Here is a 19,538-nt window from a genome sequence, read left to right on the forward strand (position 1 = left end):
CATCGATAGGGATGTCTACAGGAGTATGGTCAGGTACATCGATAGGGAAGTCTACAGGAATATGGACAGGTACATCGATAGGGAAGTCTACAGGAATATGGACAGGTAGATCGATAGGGAAGTCAACAGGAATATGGACAGGTACATCGATTGGGAAGTCAACAGGAATATGTACATCTATAGGGAAGTCTGCAGGAAAATGGACAGGAACATCGATAGGGAAGTCTACAGGAATATGGACAGGTACATCGATAGGGAAGTCTACAGGAATATGGACAGGTACATCGATAGGGGAGTCTACAGGAATATGGACAGGTACATCGATAGGGGAGTCTACAGGAATATGGACAGGTACATCGATAGGGAAGTCTACAGGAATATGGACAGGTACATCAATAGGGAAGTCTACAGGAATATGGACAGGTACATCAATAGGGAAGTCTACAGGAATATGGACAGGTACATCAATAGGGAAGTCTACAGGAAAATGGACAGGTACATCGATAGGGAAGTCTACAGGAATATGGACAGGTACATCGATAGGGATGTCTACAGGTATATGGGCAGGTACATCGATAGGGATGTCTACAGGAATATGGACAGGTCACCTGGATAGGGATGTCTACAGGAATATGGACAGGTCACCTGGATAGGGAAGTCTACAGGAATATGGACAGGTCACCTGGATAGGGAAGTCTACAGGAAAATGGCAGGTCACCTGGATAGGGAAGTCTACAGGAATATGCACAGGTCACCTGGATAGGGAAGTCTACAGGAATATGGACAGGTAGATCGATAGGGAAGTCTACAGGAATATGTACATCGATAGGGAAGTCTGCAGGAATATGGACAGGTCACCTTGATAGGGATGTCTACAGGAATATGGACAGGTCACCTGGATAGGGAAGTCTACAGGAATATGGACAGGTCACCTGGATAGGGAAGTCTACAGGAATATGGCCAGGTACATCGATAGGGAAGTCTACAGGAATATGGACAGGTACATTGATAGGGAAGTCTACAGGAATATGGACAGGTACATTGATAGGGAAGTCTACAGGAATATGGACAGGAACATCGACAGGGAAGTCTACAGGAATATGGACAGGTACATCGATAGGGAAGTCTACAGGAATATGGACAGGTACATCGATAGGGAAGTCTACAGGAAAATGGACAGGTACATCGATAGGGAAGTCTACAGGAATATGGACAGGTACATCGATAGGGAAGCCTACAGGAATATGGACAGGTACATCAATAGGGAAGTCTACAGGAAAATGGACAGGTACATCGATAGGGAAGTCTATAGGAATATGGACAGGTACATCGATAGGGAAGTCTACAGGAGAATGGACAGGTACATCGATTGGTAAGTCTACAGGAATATGGACAGGAACATTGACAGTGAAGTCTACAGGAATATGGACAGGTACATCGATAGGGAAGTCTACAGGAATATGGACAGGTACATCGATAGGGAAGTCTACAGGAATATGGACAGGTACATCAAAAGGGAAGTCTACAGGAAAATGGACAGGTACATCGATAGGGGAGTCTACAGGAATATGGACAGGTACATCGATAGGGGAGTCTACAGGAATATGGACAGGTACATCGATAGGGAAGTCTACAGGAATATGGACAGGTACATCGATAGGGAAGTCTACAGGAATATGGACAGGTACATCAATAGGGAAGTCTACAGGAAAATGGACAGGTACATTGATAGGGAAGTCTACAGGAATATGGACAGGTACATCGATAGGGAAGTCTACAGGAATATGCACAGGTCACCTGGATAGGGAAGTCTACAGGAATATGGACAGGTCACCTGGATAGGGAAGTCTACAGGAATATGGCAGGTCACCTGGATAGGGAAGTCTACAGGAATATGGACAGGTAGATAGACAGGGAAGTCTACAGGAATATGGACAGGTCACTTGGATAGGGAAGTCTACAGGAATATGGACAGGTACATCGATAGGGAAGTCTACAGGAATATGGACAGGTCACCTGGATAGGGATGTCTACAGGAATATGGACAGGTAGATAGACAGGGAAGTCTACAGGAATATGGGCAGGTACATCGATAGGGAAGTCTACAGGAATATGGACAGGTACATCGATAGGGAAGTCTACAGGAATTTGGACAGGTCACATGGATAGGGATGTCTACAGGAATATGGACAGGTAGATCGATAGGGAAGTCTACAGGAATATGGACAGGTCACTTGGATAGGGAAGTCTACAGGAATATGGACAGGTACATCAATAGGGAGGTCTACAGGAATATGTACATCGATAGGGAAGTCTACAGGAATATTGGCAGGTACATCGATAGGGATGTCTACAGGAGTATGGACAGGTACATCGATGGGGAAGTCTACAGGAATATGGACAGGTACATCAATAGGGAAGTCTACAGGAAATTGGACAGGTCACCTGGATAGGGATGTCTACAGAAATATGGACAGGTCACCTGGATAGGGAAGTCTACAGGAATATTGGCAGGTACATCGATAGGGATGTCTACAGGAGTATGGTCAGGTACATCGATAGGGAAGTCTACAGGAATATGGACAGGTACATCGATAGGGAAGTCTACAGGAATATGGACAGGTAGATCGATTGGGAAGTCAACAGGAATATGGACAGGTACATCGATTGGGAAGTCAACAGGAATATGTACATCTATAGGGAAGTCTGCAGGAAAATGGACAGGAACATCGATAGGGAAGTCTACAGGAATATGGACAGGTACATCGATAGGGAAGTCTACAGGAATATGGACAGGTACATCGATAGGGGAGTCTACAGGAATATGGACAGGTACATCGATAGGGGAGTCTACAGGAATATGGACAGGTACATCGATAGGGAAGTCTACAGGAATATGGACAGGTACATCGATAGGGAAGTCTACAGGAATATGTACATCGATAGGGAACTCTGCAGGAGAATGGACAGGAACATCGATAGGGAAGTCTACAGGAATATGGACAGGTACATCGATAGGGAAGTCTACAGGAATATATACATCTATAGGGAAGTCTGCAGGAAAATGGACAGGAACATCGATAGGGAAGTCTACAGGAATATGGACATGTACATCGATAGGGAAGTCTACAGGAATATAGACAGGTACATCGATAGGGGAGTCTACAGCAATATGGACAGGTACATCGATAGGGAAGTCTACAGGAATATGGACAGGTCACCTGGATAGGGAAGTCTACAGGAATATGGACAGGTCACCTGGATAGGGAAGTCTACAGGAATATGGACAGGTCACCTGGATAGGGAAGTCTACAGGAATATGGACAGGTACGCCGATAGGGATGTCTACAGGAATATGGACAGGTACATCGATAGGGAAGTCTACAGGAATATGCACAGGTCACCTGGATAGGGAAGTCTACAGGAATATGGACAGGTACGCCGATAGGGATGTCTACAGGAATATGGGCAGGTACATCGATAGGGAAGTCTACAGGAATATGGACAAGTACATCGATAGGGAAGTCTACAGGAATATGCACAGGTCACCTGGATAGGGAAGTCTACAGGAATATGGTCAGGTACATCGATAGGGAAGTCTACAGGAATATGGACAGGTACATCGATAGGTAAGTCTACAGGAATATGTACATCGATAGGGAAGTCTGCAGGAAAATGGACAGGAACATCGATAGGGAAGTCTACAGGAATATGTACTTCGATAGGGAAGTCTACAGGAACATGGGCAGGTACACCGATAGGGAGTATACAGGAATATGGACAGGTATGCCGATAGGGATGTCTACAGGAATATGGGCAGGTACATCGATAGGGAAGGCTACAGGAATATGGACAGGTACACTGATAGGGAAGTCTAAAGGAATATGGGCAGGTACATCGATAAGGAAGTCTACAGGAATATGGACAGGTACATCGATAGGGAAGTCTACAGGAATATGGACAGGTCACCTGGATAGGGAGGTCTACAGGAATATGGACAGGTACATCGATAGGGAAGTCTACAGGAATATGGACAGGTCACCTGGATAGGGAAGTCTACAGGAATATGGACAGGTACATTGATAGGGAAGTCTACAGGAATATGGACAGGAACATCGACAGGGAAGTCTACAGGAATATGGACAGGTACATTGATAGGGAAGTCTACAGGAATATGGACAGGTACATCGATAGGGAAGTCTACAGGAAAATGGACAGGTACATCGATAGGGAAGTCTACAGGAATATGGACAGGTACATCGATAGGGAAGCCTACAGGAATATGGACAGGTACATCAATAGGGAAGTCTACAGGAAAATGGACAGGTACATCGATAGGGAAGTCTATAGGAATATGGACAGGTACATCGATAGGGAAGTCTACAGGAGAATGGACAGGTACATCGATTGGTAAGTCTACAGGAATATGGACAGGAACATTGACAGTGAAGTCTACAGGAATATGGACAGGTACATCGATAGGGAAGTCTACAGGAATATGGACAGGTACATCGATAGGGAAGTCTACAGGAATATGGACAGGTACATCAAAAGGGAAGTCTACAGGAAAATGGACAGGTACATCGATAGGGGAGTCTACAGGAATATGGACAGGTACATCGATAGGGGAGTCTACAGGAATATGGACAGGTACATCGATAGGGAAGTCTACAGGAATATGGACAGGTACATCGATAGGGAAGTCTACAGGAATATGGACAGGTACATCAATAGGGAAGTCTACAGGAAAATGGACAGGTACATTGATAGGGAAGTCTACAGGAATATGGACAGGTACATCGATAGGGAAGTCTACAGGAATATGCACAGGTCACCTGGATAGGGAAGTCTACAGGAATATGGACAGGTCACCTGGATAGGGAAGTCTACAGGAATATGGCAGGTCACCTGGATAGGGAAGTCTACAGGAATATGGACAGGTAGATAGACAGGGAAGTCTACAGGAATATGGACAGGTCACTTGGATAGGGAAGTCTACAGGAATATGGACAGGTACATCGATAGGGAAGTCTACAGGAATATGGACAGGTCACCTGGATAGGGATGTCTACAGGAATATGGACAGGTAGATAGACAGGGAAGTCTACAGGAATATGGGCAGGTACATCGATAGGGAAGTCTACAGGAATATGGACAGGTACATCGATAGGGAAGTCTACAGGAATTTGGACAGGTCACATGGATAGGGATGTCTACAGGAATATGGACAGGTAGATCGATAGGGAAGTCTACAGGAATATGGACAGGTCACTTGGATAGGGAAGTCTACAGGAATATGGACAGGTACATCAATAGGGAGGTCTACAGGAATATGTACATCGATAGGGAAGTCTACAGGAATATTGGCAGGTACATCGATAGGGATGTCTACAGGAGTATGGACAGGTACATCGATGGGGAAGTCTACAGGAATATGGACAGGTACATCAATAGGGAAGTCTACAGGAAATTGGACAGGTCACCTGGATAGGGATGTCTACAGAAATATGGACAGGTCACCTGGATAGGGAAGTCTACAGGAATATTGGCAGGTACATCGATAGGGATGTCTACAGGAGTATGGTCAGGTACATCGATAGGGAAGTCTACAGGAATATGGACAGGTACATCGATAGGGAAGTCTACAGGAATATGGACAGGTAGATCGATAGGGAAGTCAACAGGAATATGGACAGGTACATCGATTGGGAAGTCAACAGGAATATGTACATCTATAGGGAAGTCTGCAGGAAAATGGACAGGAACATCGATAGGGAAGTCTACAGGAATATGGACAGGTACATCGATAGGGAAGTCTACAGGAATATGGACAGGTACATCGATAGGGGAGTCTACAGGAATATGGACAGGTACATCGATAGGGGAGTCTACAGGAATATGGACAGGTACATCGATAGGGAAGTCTACAGGAATATGGACAGGTACATCGATAGGGAAGTCTACAGGAATATGTACATCGATAGGGAACTCTGCAGGAGAATGGACAGGAACATCGATAGGGAAGTCTACAGGAATATGGACAGGTACATCGATAGGGAAGTCTACAGGAATATATACATCTATAGGGAAGTCTGCAGGAAAATGGACAGGAACATCGATAGGGAAGTCTACAGGAATATGGACATGTACATCGATAGGGAAGTCTACAGGAATATAGACAGGTACATCGATAGGGGAGTCTACAGCAATATGGACAGGTACATCGATAGGGAAGTCTACAGGAATATGGACAGGTCACCTGGATAGGGAAGTCTACAGGAATATGGACAGGTCACCTGGATAGGGAAGTCTACAGGAATATGGACAGGTCACCTGGATAGGGAAGTCTACAGGAATATGGACAGGTACGCCGATAGGGATGTCTACAGGAATATGGACAGGTACATCGATAGGGAAGTCTACAGGAATATGCACAGGTCACCTGGATAGGGAAGTCTACAGGAATATGGACAGGTACGCCGATAGGGATGTCTACAGGAATATGGGCAGGTACATCGATAGGGAAGTCTACAGGAATATGGACAAGTACATCGATAGGGAAGTCTTCAGGAATATGCACAGGTCACCTGGATAGGGAAGTCTACAGGAATATGGTCAGGTACATCGATAGGGAAGTCTACAGGAATATGGACAGGTACATCGATAGGTAAGTCTACAGGAATATGTACATCGATAGGGAAGTCTGCAGGAAAATGGACAGGAACATCGATAGGGAAGTCTACAGGAATATGTACTTCGATAGGGAAGTCTACAGGAACATGGGCAGGTACACCGATAGGGAGTATACAGGAATATGGACAGGTACGCCGATAGGGATGTCTACAGGAATATGGGCAGGTACATCGATAGGGAAGGCTACAGGAATATGGACAGGTACACTGATAGGGAAGTCTAAAGGAATATGGGCAGGTACATCGATAGGGAAGTCTACAGGAATATGGACAGGTACATCGATAGGGAAGTCTACAGGAATATGGACAGGTCACCTGGATAGGGAGGTCTACAGGAATATGGACAGGTACATCGATAGGGAAGTCTACAGGAATATGGACAGGTCACCTGGATAGGGAAGTCTACAGGAATATGGACAGGTACATCGATAGGGAAGGCTACAGGAATATGGACAGGTACATCGGTAGGGAATTCTACAGGAATATGGACAGGTACATCGATAGGGGAAGATCTGACTTTGATGGATATCTCGGTCAGCATGCACCAGTCGGGCAGAAGTGCCTGTTTCGTTATGCAGCATGACTCTAACTACAACACTACAGTAGATTCACCAATCTGTTTTCCTGTTTACGGACTTCAATGTCCCGATGAATGGTAGGATCTGTCTGTGGGGGGGGGGGGGGGGGCTTGCAAACCAGTGGCATTCACTGTAGCTCAGTACATGTGACAAGAATAAACTGAGACCAATACAAATACCTAAACACAAGAGATTTTGCAGCTGCACTGATGAAGGGTATTGGTCCAAAAAATCAACTGTTCATTCCCCTCCATAGATGCTGCCTGACCTGCTGAATTCCTCCAGCATCTTGTGTGTGTTGATTAATAAAAGTACCACTGCTCAGACTTTTGGGGTGTGGGGATCCTCACTATGATTCAATTGTTTTTTTGGGCAGGAGATTCAAGGGTGGTGGCATTGTCTGAAGCATTGAGGGTGGTGGGACCGCCTGGTGAGTCGTGGATGATGGGATCGTCTGGCCAATCGAGGGTGATGGGATCATCTGGAGAATCGAGGGTGATGGGATCGTCTGGCCAATCGAAGGTGATGGGATCGTCTGGCCAATCGAGGGTGATGGGATCGTCTGGAGAGTCGAGGGTGATGGGATCGTCTGGAGAATTGAGGTTGATGGGATCGTCTGGCCAATCAAGGGTGATGGGATCGTCTGGAGAATCGAGGGTGATTCGAGGGTGAAAGGATTGTCTGGTTAATTGAGGTTGATGGGATAGTCTAGAGAATCAGGGTGATACAATTACCTGGAGCCAGGTGCAAGGGACATCTGTGAGAGGAGAAAAATTAAAAGGAACAAGAAAGCAGCTAACACAGCCGGTTCTGGTCCATGCCCTGGAGCTGCAGCTTCACTTTGTTCTGCAAACTGACAGGATGATCTGGTCTTTGTTCTGTTTTCTGCTTTTTTGCCTGTGTGAATGAGCAGGGCTTCCCTCCCTATTTCGACTGCACATTTCATGATGGACGAACTTCCCACTTGCTGAACAGACCCGTGCACCAAGTACACAGGGAACAGCTGATAAAACACGAGGCAGGTTTAAACTTCCCGTTTCTGCAATGGCTCCAAAAACACTTTTCTCCCCCCACTTCCCAGCAGCAGGCTTTTGGCGCTGTCTGTGTGGAGTCTGCACGTTCTGTGATCTCATGGGCTTCCCCCGTATGCTCTGGTTATTTTCCACACCCCAGTGATAGGTGGGTTTGTGTTTGGAGATACAATGGCGCAACTAGCCTCACCTCCCAGTAACCCACCAAATTAAACTTTAGCCTAATTACAAGACAATTTACAAAGACCAATTAACCTACTAACCCTTACGACTTTGGAGGAAACCAGAGCACCCGGAGGAAACCACATGAAACAGGAAGAATATACAAACTTTCTTATGGAGGACACCGGAATGGAACTCCAAACTCCAGTGCCCTGAGCTGTAATGGCATGGCATTAACCATTATGCTACAGCGGCAGGTTAACTGGCCACAGTAAATTTCCCCCATTGTTGGGTGAGACTAGAACTAAAGGTCATGAGTTAAGGGTGAAAGGTGAAGGATCGGTGTCTCAGAAAGGCAGCGTCCATTATTAAGGACCCCCAGCACCCAGGGCATGCCCTTTTCTCACTGTTACCGTCAGGTAGGAGGTACAGAAGCCTGAAGGCACACACTCAGTGATTCAGGAACAGCTTCTTCCCCTCTGCCATCCAATTCCTAAATGGACATTGAACCCTTGGATACGACTTCATTTTTTAAAAAATATATAGCATTTCTGTTTGTTGCACAATTTTTAATCTATTCAATAAATGCAACTATAATTGATTTATTTACTTGTGTATTATTTTATTTTGGTTTTTTTTCTCCTTCTATAGTATGTATTGCATTGAACTGCTGCTGCTAAGTTAACAAATTTCACATCACATGCCAGTGATAATAAAACTGATTCTGATAGTTAGGGGGAACACAAAGGGGAATTTCTTCACTCAGAGGGTCACGTGAGTGTATTTCAAGCTGACAGCGGGATGTGGGTTTGATTGCAATGTTCAAGAGAAGTTTGGGAAGGGAGGGGTATGGAGGGCTCTGTCCAGGTGTGGGTCGATGGGATAACAATTCAGTATGGGCCGAACCTGTGTCTGTGTTACATTTTCTACAAATCAATTCCTTTCAATTACACTAATTATTTACATTTACAATTTATAGTAACGTTTGCGTCTTTGCACCGAACCGCAGCCACAAAACCACACATTTTATGTGGCATTAGGCCGTAATAATGAAACTGAAGCTGTTTTAACATCCCAAGGAGCATCAGCAAACAGAATTTAACACGCATACAAATATCGAAATGGTTGAAGAAATGCTAGATGAACAAGACAGGTTCTATTTCCCATTCTGGCATGTTGGTCCATGGCTTCCTCTTCTGCCACAATAAGGCCAAACTCAGGTTAGAGGAGCAACTCTTCCTGTTCCCTCTAACCTGACAGCAGGAGGATCGATTTCTCTAACTTCTGGTAATTTCTCTCCCTCCCCCTTCCCTCCTTTTTCATTCCCCATTCTGGCTCTCCTCCTGCCCCTTCCTTTCTCCTCACCAGCTCAACACCTCCCTCTGGTACCTCTCCTCCTTCCCTTTCTCCCCTGGTCCACTCTCCTCCTGTTAGATTCCTTCTTCAACCTTTTCCCTTTTCCACTTACCATCCCCCAGCTTCTCACTTCAAATTCCTCCCTTCACCTGGCTCATTTTAAATGTGCATTAAAATAAGAACCAGTGGCCGTACATTTGGGTTAGTAGGTTAATTGGTGACATGGGTGTAATTGGGCAGCGTGAAAAGGCCTGTTACTGTGTTGTATCTCTAAATAAACGGCTGCGTGGACCGAGGGTTCTTTACACTGCACTCCTGCTCTGCAGTCTTTCTGCATGTGCAGTAGCACATCTGAACACAGAAGCCTTTCATGCTGTACTGACCTTTTAACCTACACCAAGATCAATCTAACCCTTCCCTCTCGGACAGCCCTCCGTTCTTCTTGTATCCTTGAGCCTATTTATGAGTTTCTTAAACCCGCCTGGTGTATCTGCTTCTCCCTTCACCCCGGCACTGTGTTCCTCGCACCCACCACTCTGTATATAAAAATCTACCTCTGACATTCCCCCCTCCAATTTTCCTCCAATCACCTTTAGTTAGCCATTTCCACTCTGGGAAAAAGTCCACTCGATCTATGCCTCCTATCATCTTGTACACCTCTATCAAGTCACCTCTCATCCTCCTCTCCCAAGGAGAAAAGTCCTATCTTCAAAAGACATGCCCTCTAATTCCGGCAGCATCCTGGTAAATCATCTCTGCACCCTCTCTGAAGTTTCTAGATTACATGGTCGGCACAGCATTGTGGGCCGAAGGGCCTGTAATGTGCTGTAGATCTTCTGTGTTTTCCTAACCTTCCTATAATGAGACGACATGGACAGCAACTTTAATACACATTTCTAATTCTGCCCTGTCTGCTGGGAAATCCTGCCTTCAGCACAACGTGGTCCTCTGGAATTCCCCGTGAGACGGCAACCCTGGGCCAGGGCAGTGACTTGTCAGTAAGATGCAGCCACCCCTTTGAAAAGTCCTGAAATACCCGGTGAAAACAACAAAATACATATAAAATCATCATACTTTTATCTTAAATTGATTCATGCAGTTCGATTACAAATTACTCCTTAGACGGCGTCATCTAAGTAGGCAGTAGGAGCGGGCAGTTTAAATGGATTCAGCATGGATTAGACGGGCCGAATAGCCTGTTTCTGCGCTGTCTTTATGACTATCTTTCGTGTTGCACGGTCATTTTAAATGTGCATTAAAATAATAAAGAAATAGAAACAATAAAATAAGTCACAGAAACAAAATATTACAGATGTACAATTCACAATGTTATCAGTATTATAGAAATTTGACAGAATGGATTATAATTTCTAATCATAACGCTACATGCCAATTGCAGCAATGTTTTTAGAAGCCTGGACATTGTAGGAATGTAGGAAGTGATAGATTTCAATCCTGAATACTGACACATCAATGAGACATTCTATTCATTAAAAAAAAGCAACCATGTTCAGTTTTTAATGCCGTTAGAGAGAACTGGACTGAACAAAAGGCGAGTGTGACTCACTAAATACTTTCTCGAAGACTTCAAAACAGTGAGGGGCTGCGAATATTATTGACAAGGTTGTACTTACATCATCAGCCCAGTGCTGGAGCTGGGAGACCAGAGCCGTCTCCATATCTGCGTAAAACTGCAGGGGCTGGCCGGCCAGTCGGCCGGGGCAGCTGAGCGCAACAATTATTCCTCAACACAGCCACACGAGCTCAGAGTGCCTCAGTTCCCCATTTCTCCCTCCTTAGGGTCGCTGCCTTGAACCTATCTCACCCCCAGCACTCGGAGGACGCGCCAGCGGGTACGAGCATCTGCCATATCGTGCTTGAACGCCGAATGCGAGGGTTGGCTGCGCGCCAGTGAAGCAGGACTGCCCGTACAAGACCTGACGAGTAACAGTGTGCGTTGCAACTTTGCTGTAAACACCAGGGATTCCGAGGCAGCCGTAAAATTAAGCGCGTCTCTTTCTCGTGCACTAGTGTACTTGGGTCGGGTGGAGGATTTGTCTCTGCACCAAAGGGCTTCTCCGGGAATGTTTCAGAGCTTCAACGTTTGTTTCACTCCTGTCAAGTTCAAGTTTGAGTGAATAGAGTGGACGTGGAGAGGATGTTTCCTATAGTGGGGGAGTCTAGGACCAGGGGGCACAGCCTCAGAACAGAGGGACATCTATTTAGAACAGAGATAAAGAGGAATTTCTTTCTTCAGATAGTGGTGAATCTGGGGAATTCATGGCCATAGACGATTTTGGAGGCCAAATCATTGGGTATATTTAAAGCGGAGGGTGATAGGTTCTTGATTAGTCAGGATGTGAAAGGTTACAGTGAAAAGACAGGAGGATGGGGTTTAGAGGGAAATGGATCAGCTATGATGAATGGTGGAACAGACTCGATGGGCTGAATGGTCCATTTCTGCTTCTATGTCTTAAGGTCTCAGTTGAATTCTCATTCAACCATGTATGAATACAGACAAACTAAACAGTGTGGCTCTGGGGCCAGGTATAAAACACTGTACCAAGTCACACACACAGCACAAGGCACACAGAAGACAGTCACACAAAAATTATATAATATAGCCCAAACCCCTGAGTGCCAAGTCTTATAGATTGAAGGTACTAGAATATTGTCAGCAAGAACAAGCCCACAACAGTCTTCAGTCGAACTTTTTCTGGGCTAACGAGAAAACGCAAAATTCAAATTAAACCAACCAAGGAGACCATAAAATGAACGAACATCAAAGACAATGAGACATAGGAACAAAATTAGACCATTCAGCCCATCGAGGCTCTGCCATTGCATCATGGTTAATTCACTATCCCTCTCAACCCCAATCCCCTCGACTCTGAGGCTGTGCCCTCTGGTCTTAGACTCAGTCACTATAGGGAACATCCTCTCCACATCCACTCTATCTAGGTCTTTCAATATTCGATAGATTTCAAGGAGACCTCACTCATTCTTCTAAACTCCAGCGCGTATGGACCTAGAGACATCAAATGCTAATCAAGATCCTATAAAACTCTATCTTAAATATGCCAAATAATGTGGCCTCCACAGCTGTCAGTGGCAATGAATTCCACAGAATGAAGTGAATTACACTTCATCTCTGTTCTAAATGATCATCCCTCAATTCTGAGGCTGTACCCTCTGGTCCTAGACTCAGCTACTATGGAAAACATCTTCTCCACGTCCACTCTTCCTAGGCCTTTCAATACCCTATAGCAGGGGTGTCAAACTCATTTTAGGTCACGGGCCGGATTGAGCAAAATGCAGCTTCATGCGGGCCGGATCAGTCGGACGCGTGCGAACGCAGCTTTCGTTGCCTCCGTTTTTTCAGCCTGCTCTCATGTGTCTCAGTCTCTGCTATAACTACAAAGTGTTTCACTTTACAAATTCCGTTTCTTATGAAGAAGACTGCCGAATAAACAGTAAAAACCCTGAAAACCTGGTACCTGAATAAACTCAGCATTAGCCATATCATACGCCATAGGCGCTTCGATTACTGGGGCCAGCTTTAATAGTAATTAGATATTATCTCGCGGGCCAAAGATAATTCCACCGCGGGCCTTGAGTTTGACATATATGCCCTATAGGCTTCAACGAGATTCCCCCACCCCTCTGTTTTGCAGAGTACTGTATATAAATAAATAAGTATAATTTGCTCCTATGACACTATGCGACAAACCTCACCAATTTAGTCAGTATTTAAATGTCACTTAAATGTGCAAGATCTGCCCCTCTGTGTCTGTAATGCATCTGAATTGTTTTTTGGAAGGTCATGGAATTCAATAATCCTATGGCTATGAAATACTCAGAGATACCCATTCAAGGGTAATAATGTTGTTGGGCCTCACCTGACGTGGTACAGCTCACTCCCCGATTATACCTTCTTCCTGAATCTTGTACATGGCCCTCCGAGGATGAAAATCTGGGTCCTTGCATCATCTGACCAACACGTGACTTCAGATCCATAGCAGTGTGGTTCAATGTTAACCCACAGTGGCATAAGAAACTGCACAATTCAAGGAGTGTTTGGGAATGGGCAGTTTATACTGGTCTTAACAGCAAGGAGACATCAAATCTACCAACAGCAGAAGTGAAACCTATTGAATATTGAACGTCCTAGATAGAGTGCACATGGAGAGGATGTTTCCTATAGAGGGGGAGTTTAGGACCAGAGGGCGCAGTCTCGGAATACAAAGGCATTCCTTTAGAACAGAGATGAGGAGGAATTTCTTTAGCCAGTGGGTGGTGAATCTGTGGAATTCATTGCCACAGATGGTTGTGGAGGTCAAGTCATTGGGTATATTTAAAGCGGCGGTTGATAAGGTCTTGATTAAAGGTTCAAAAAGATTCAAAGTACATTTATTATCAAAGTAGATATACATTATACAACCTTGAGATTCATCTCCTAACATTCAGCCATGAAATAAAGACACTCAAAACATATCATATGTATATATAAATACCGAATGTGTAGAGCCCGTAAAAAAGAACCCATAAAAATAAAATAATAAAATAACCCATGAAAAAGACCGTCGAACACCCAATGTGCAATGAAAAAAAAACATGCAAACAGTAACCGTAAGCAAATAGCATTTCTGAACTAAAGTCCACAAAGAGAGTCCCATAGTTCAGTGCTGAGGCAAGTAAATATGGAGCAGCGATCTGAACTGACCAGTACCTCACCTCGAGCCCCGACACCCTGACCTTTTCAATCCGGCCCAGTGCTCAAATCTACATCCGAGCATCCGCTTCTGCCACTTTCAGCAGCATTCTCATCTGGCCCGTACCTTGCCTCGCTTAGCAAGGGTGCCAAAACTTATAGAGAGAAGGCAAGAGAATGGGGTTGAGAGGGAAAATAACTCAACCACAATCGAATAGCAGAGCAGACTTGATGGCCTGAATAGTATAGCTCTACTCCTATGTCTTATGGTCTTACATCTGTCCTATCCAAATTCTCATTATCATCAGTAAAACAGCAGACAGGCCTCAAGACCGAGAATAGGCCGCACTCAGGCTTCCAGTCCTTGATCTGGGATTCACAGATGTCTACTTGGTACTTGGAGAAATCACTTCACATAGTACCTAGAGGCTTGAAGATCAGCAGCTAAAGGGGATGGTGGGGGGGAACTGAAGGAGGAAAAGAACCTACTAACGGGTAGGTACTGTTGTTGCGATGGGTGGTGTTGGATGCTGATGTTTTTACTCCAAGGTTCTTTCAGAAGTCAGGAAGGAGGCACTAAACTTCGTTTTATTAAGTGTTAATAGAATAATACGTGGTGGGGTGGAGATATATCTCTACCAAAGGCAAGGTAAGGCTCTGTCCCTCCCTTGGCCAAGGTGTGGTACCTGCTTAGCCTCTCGATTGGGGTCATGGAGGCAGGTGGTGGATGGTTGTATGAGCAGCTGGTACACATCGCAAGTCCTGGTTATGCCACCACTGACAACCTCTGAAAGGTATTGATTTTAAAGACGCTGCCCAGAGGAAGGCAATGGCAAACCACTACTGTAGAAAATTTTGCAAGAACAATCATGGTCATGAGACAACGATCGCCCATGTCATACCACACGGCACATAATGATGATAATGGTTATGAATAGGACAAAGAAAAGTGAAAGGTGGACAGTGACAGAGGTCGAATAAGTGGAGAGGGAGAGTCAAAAGAAGGAAAAGAAGATGCTTTGCTTCATGGCCAGCTCTTTTTATACACATTGATAAGAAACATTTCATTCAGATTTACAGACAAGAGTCAGTCAGAAAGCCACTATTCAAATAATGCAGCACCAGAAAAGCTTCTAGATGCTTCCAGAATCATACAAATGTAAGCACTGAACAATTGTGACCACTAGGAAACATACTGTGACAGCAGACAAATAATTGTTAAACTGCAAAGAAAATAACAATTAAACAATCAGATCCAACAGTGAAGATGTGAGGTAGGTGGCTTGGATGAGGAACAAATGCTGTCACATGATCTGGCTCTGCATTGGTGGTTTTTTCACTCATAACTACTTAATTCAGAGCCTGGAGACAAAACAAAGAGGAACAACTTTTCAGGTATTATCTAAACAATTTAAACATGTTTTGACGAGTTCCCGCTTGTTATTTGTACAAATATATGAGCAGGGAACTAGGCCACTCAGTCCATTTACCCTGCTCCTACATTCCAGTTCAAAGTAAGTTTTATAGAAGTACGTATATGTTACCATATGCACCCCCGGGATTCATTTTCTTCCAGGCATTCACAGTACATACAAAGAAACACAATAGAATCAGTGATAAAATAACCAATGTGCAAACGACAACAGATTATGCAAATACAAAAAGAAAAAAAACTATAATAATAATAATAAATAAATATGTAATAAATATTGAGAATCCCAGTTACATAGAAACATAGAAAACCTACAGCACAATACAGGCCCTTTGGCCCACAAAGTTGTGCCGAACGTGTCTCTACCTTAGAAATTACTAGGCTTACCCTTAGCCCTCTGTTTTTCTAAGCTCCATGCACCTATCCAAAAGTCTCTTAAAAGACCCTATCATATCCGCCTCCACCACTGTTGCCGGCAGTCCATTCCACGCACTCACCACTCTCTGAGTAAAAAACTTACCCCTGACATCTCCTCTGTACCTACTCCCCAGCACCTTAGACCTGTGTCCTCCTGTGGCAACCATTTCAGCCCTGGGGAAAAGCCTCTGACTATCCACGTGATCAATGCCTCTCATCATCGTATACACCTCTATCAGGTCACCTCTCATCCTCCGTCGCTCCAAGGAGAAAAAGCCAAGTTCACTCAACCTGTTTTCATAAGGCATGCCCCCAATCCAGGCAACATGCTTGTAAAGCAAACACGAGGAAATCTGCAGATGCTGGAAATTCAAGTAACACACACAAAATGCTGGTGGAAAGCAGCAGGCCAGGCAGCATCTATAGGGAGAAGCGCTGTCGACGTTTCGGGCCAAGACCCTTCTGCGTTCCACCAGCATTTTGTGTGTGTAACATGCTTGTAAATCTCCTCTGCACCCTTTCTATGGCTTCCACATCCTTCCTGTAGTGAGGTGACCAGAACTGAGCACAGTACTCCAAGTAGGGTCTGACCAGGGTCCTATATAGCTTCAATATTACCTCTCGGCTCCTAAATTCAATTCCACAATTAATGAAGGTCAATACACTGTATGCCTTCTTAACCACAGAGTCAACATGCACAGCTGCTTTGAGCGTCCTATGGACTCGGACCCCAAGATCCCTCTAATCCTCCACACTGCCTAGAGTCTTATCATTAATACTATATTCTGCCATCACATTTGACCTACCAAAATGAACCACTTCACACCTATCTGGGTTGAACTCCATCTGCCACTTCTCAGCCCAGTTTTGCATCCTATTGATGTCCTGCTGTAACCTCTGACAGCCCTCCACACTATCCACAACACCTCCAACCTTTGTGTCAACAGCAAACTTACTAACCCATCCCTCCACTTCCTCATCCAGGTCATTTATAAAAATCACAAAGAGTAAGGGTCCCATAACAGATCCCTGAGGCACTCCACTGGTCACTGACCTCCATGCAGAATATGACCCATCTACAACTATTCTGCGCCTTCTGTGGGCAAGTCAGTCCTGGATCCACAAAGCAATCTCCCCTTGGATTCCATGCCTCCTTACTTTCTCAATAAGCCTTGCATGGGGTACACCTTATCAAATGCCTTGCTGAAATCCATATACACTACATCTACTGCTCTACCTTCTTCACTGTGTTTAGTCACATCCTCAAAAAATTCAATCAGGCTTGTAGGGCGCGACCTGCCCTTGACAAAGCCATGCTGACTATTCCTAATCATGTTATAACTCTCCAAATGTTCATAAATCCTGCCTCTCAGGATCTTCTCCATCAACTTACCAACCACTGAAGTAAGACTCACTGGTTTATAATTTCCTGGGTATCTCTACTCCCTTTCTTGAATAAAGGAACAACGTCTGCAACCCTCCAATCCTCCGGAACCTCTCCCGTCCCCATTGATTCAAAGATCATCGCCAGAGGCTCAGCAATCTCCTTCCTTGCCTCCTACAGTAGCCTGGGGTACATTTCATCTGGTCCCAGCGACTTATCCAACTTGATGCTTTCCTTAAGCTCCAGCACATCCTCTTTATTAATATCTCCATGCTCAAGCTTTTCAGTCCACTGCAAGTCATCCCTACAATCACCAAGATCCTTTGCCATAGTGAATACTGGAGTAAAGTATTCATTAAGTACCTCTGCTATTTCCTCCGGTTCCATACACACTTTCCCACTGCCACACTTGATAGGTCCTATTCTTTCAAGTCTTATTCTCTTGCTCTTCACATACTTGTAGAATGCCTTGGGGTTTTCCTTAATCCTGCCTGCCAAGCCCTTCTCATGGCTACTTCTGGCTCTCCTAATTTCCTTTTTAAACTCCTTCCTGTTAGCCTAATAATCTTCTAAATCTCTAACGTTATCTAGCTCTCTGAACCTTTTGTAAGCTTTTCTTTTCTTCTTGACTAGATTTATTACAGCCTTTGTACACCATGGTTCCTGTACCCTACCATAACTTCCCTGTCTCATTGGAACGTACCGATACAGAACTCCACACAAATATCCCCTGAACATTTGCCACATTTCTTCCGTTCTTTTCCCTAAGAACATCTGTTCCCAATTTAAGCTTCCAATTTCCTTCCTGATAGCCTCATAATTCCCCTTACTCCAATTAAACACTTTTCTAACTTGTCTGTTCCTATCTCTCTCCAATGCTATTGTAAAGGAGATAGAATTATGATCACTATCTCCAAAATGCTCTCCCACTGAGAGATCTGACACCTAACCAGGTTCATTTCCCAATACCAAATTAAGTACAGTCTCTCCTCTTGTGGGCTTATCTGCATATTGTGTCAAGAAACCTTCATGAACACACCTAACAACCTCCACCCCATCTAAACCCCTTGCTCTAGGGAGATCTTCAAAGTGAGTCTGTAGGTTGTGGAATCAGTTCAGAGTTGAGATGTGAAGTTATCTACAATAGTTCAAAGGCCTGATGGTTGTGGGGGTAATAACTGTCTCTGAACCTGCTGGTGTAGGTCCTGAGGCTCTTGTGCCTCCTGCCCGATGGTAGGAGTGAGAAGAGAGCATGGCCTGGATGGTGGAGGCCCTTCATGATAGATGCTGCTTTCCTGCGACAGTACTTCATTAAGATAATCACTGATCCAAATGTAACCTCAGGTCCACATTTCTCCTGCCCTTCAGACAGCCCTTTCATCGTACTGATCACAGGACTGGAGTAGCTATTGCTAGTACTGGCTCACTGAAGTATCAGTGTTACTTCCCTTTGTATTTCAGCATGGGATCCACACTCAAACACTACTTCCCAATAGTAACAAGCTCTCTCAGACTTATTTATGAACTCACAGGTGAACAAAGAGTTTGTCACACCGGAATTATATGCACCTGCACAACATAAGGAGAACTTTCTGATGCAAACACCTGATTTGGACTTCTTTATCATGCGTACATGGAAGCATGCAGTGAAATGTGCCATTTATGTCAACAGTCAACACACCCAAGGATGTGCAGTGGAAGCAATCGGCAAATGTCACCACACATAGCAAGCACTCAAGGTCAGCAAGAACAAGGAATTGATTGTGGATTTCAGG

General features: G+C 44.7%; 1 protein-coding gene across 28 annotated transcripts in view; it reads right to left on the reverse strand.

Annotated features, from left to right (window-relative positions):
- rap1gapa (RAP1 GTPase activating protein a) overlaps positions 1–19,538 on the reverse strand; it is a 529,693-nt gene that overhangs the window by 143,231 nt on the left and 366,924 nt on the right. The window contains exon 1 of one of the 28 annotated variants that reach the window (XM_073032368.1): positions 11,454–11,720. The exons of the other annotated variants lie outside the window; for them this stretch is intronic. Within the exon in view, the coding sequence (XP_072888469.1) occupies positions 11,454–11,498 (45 nt within the window). The 5' untranslated portion in view covers positions 11,499–11,720. Of the gene's footprint in view, positions 1–11,453; positions 11,721–19,538 lie in introns of those variants that run through there. 28 annotated transcript variants of the gene reach the window in all.

Source organism: Hemitrygon akajei, chromosome 29, assembly GCF_048418815.1.
Source record: "Hemitrygon akajei chromosome 29, sHemAka1.3, whole genome shotgun sequence".
NCBI lineage: Eukaryota > Metazoa > Chordata > Chondrichthyes > Myliobatiformes > Dasyatidae > Hemitrygon > Hemitrygon akajei.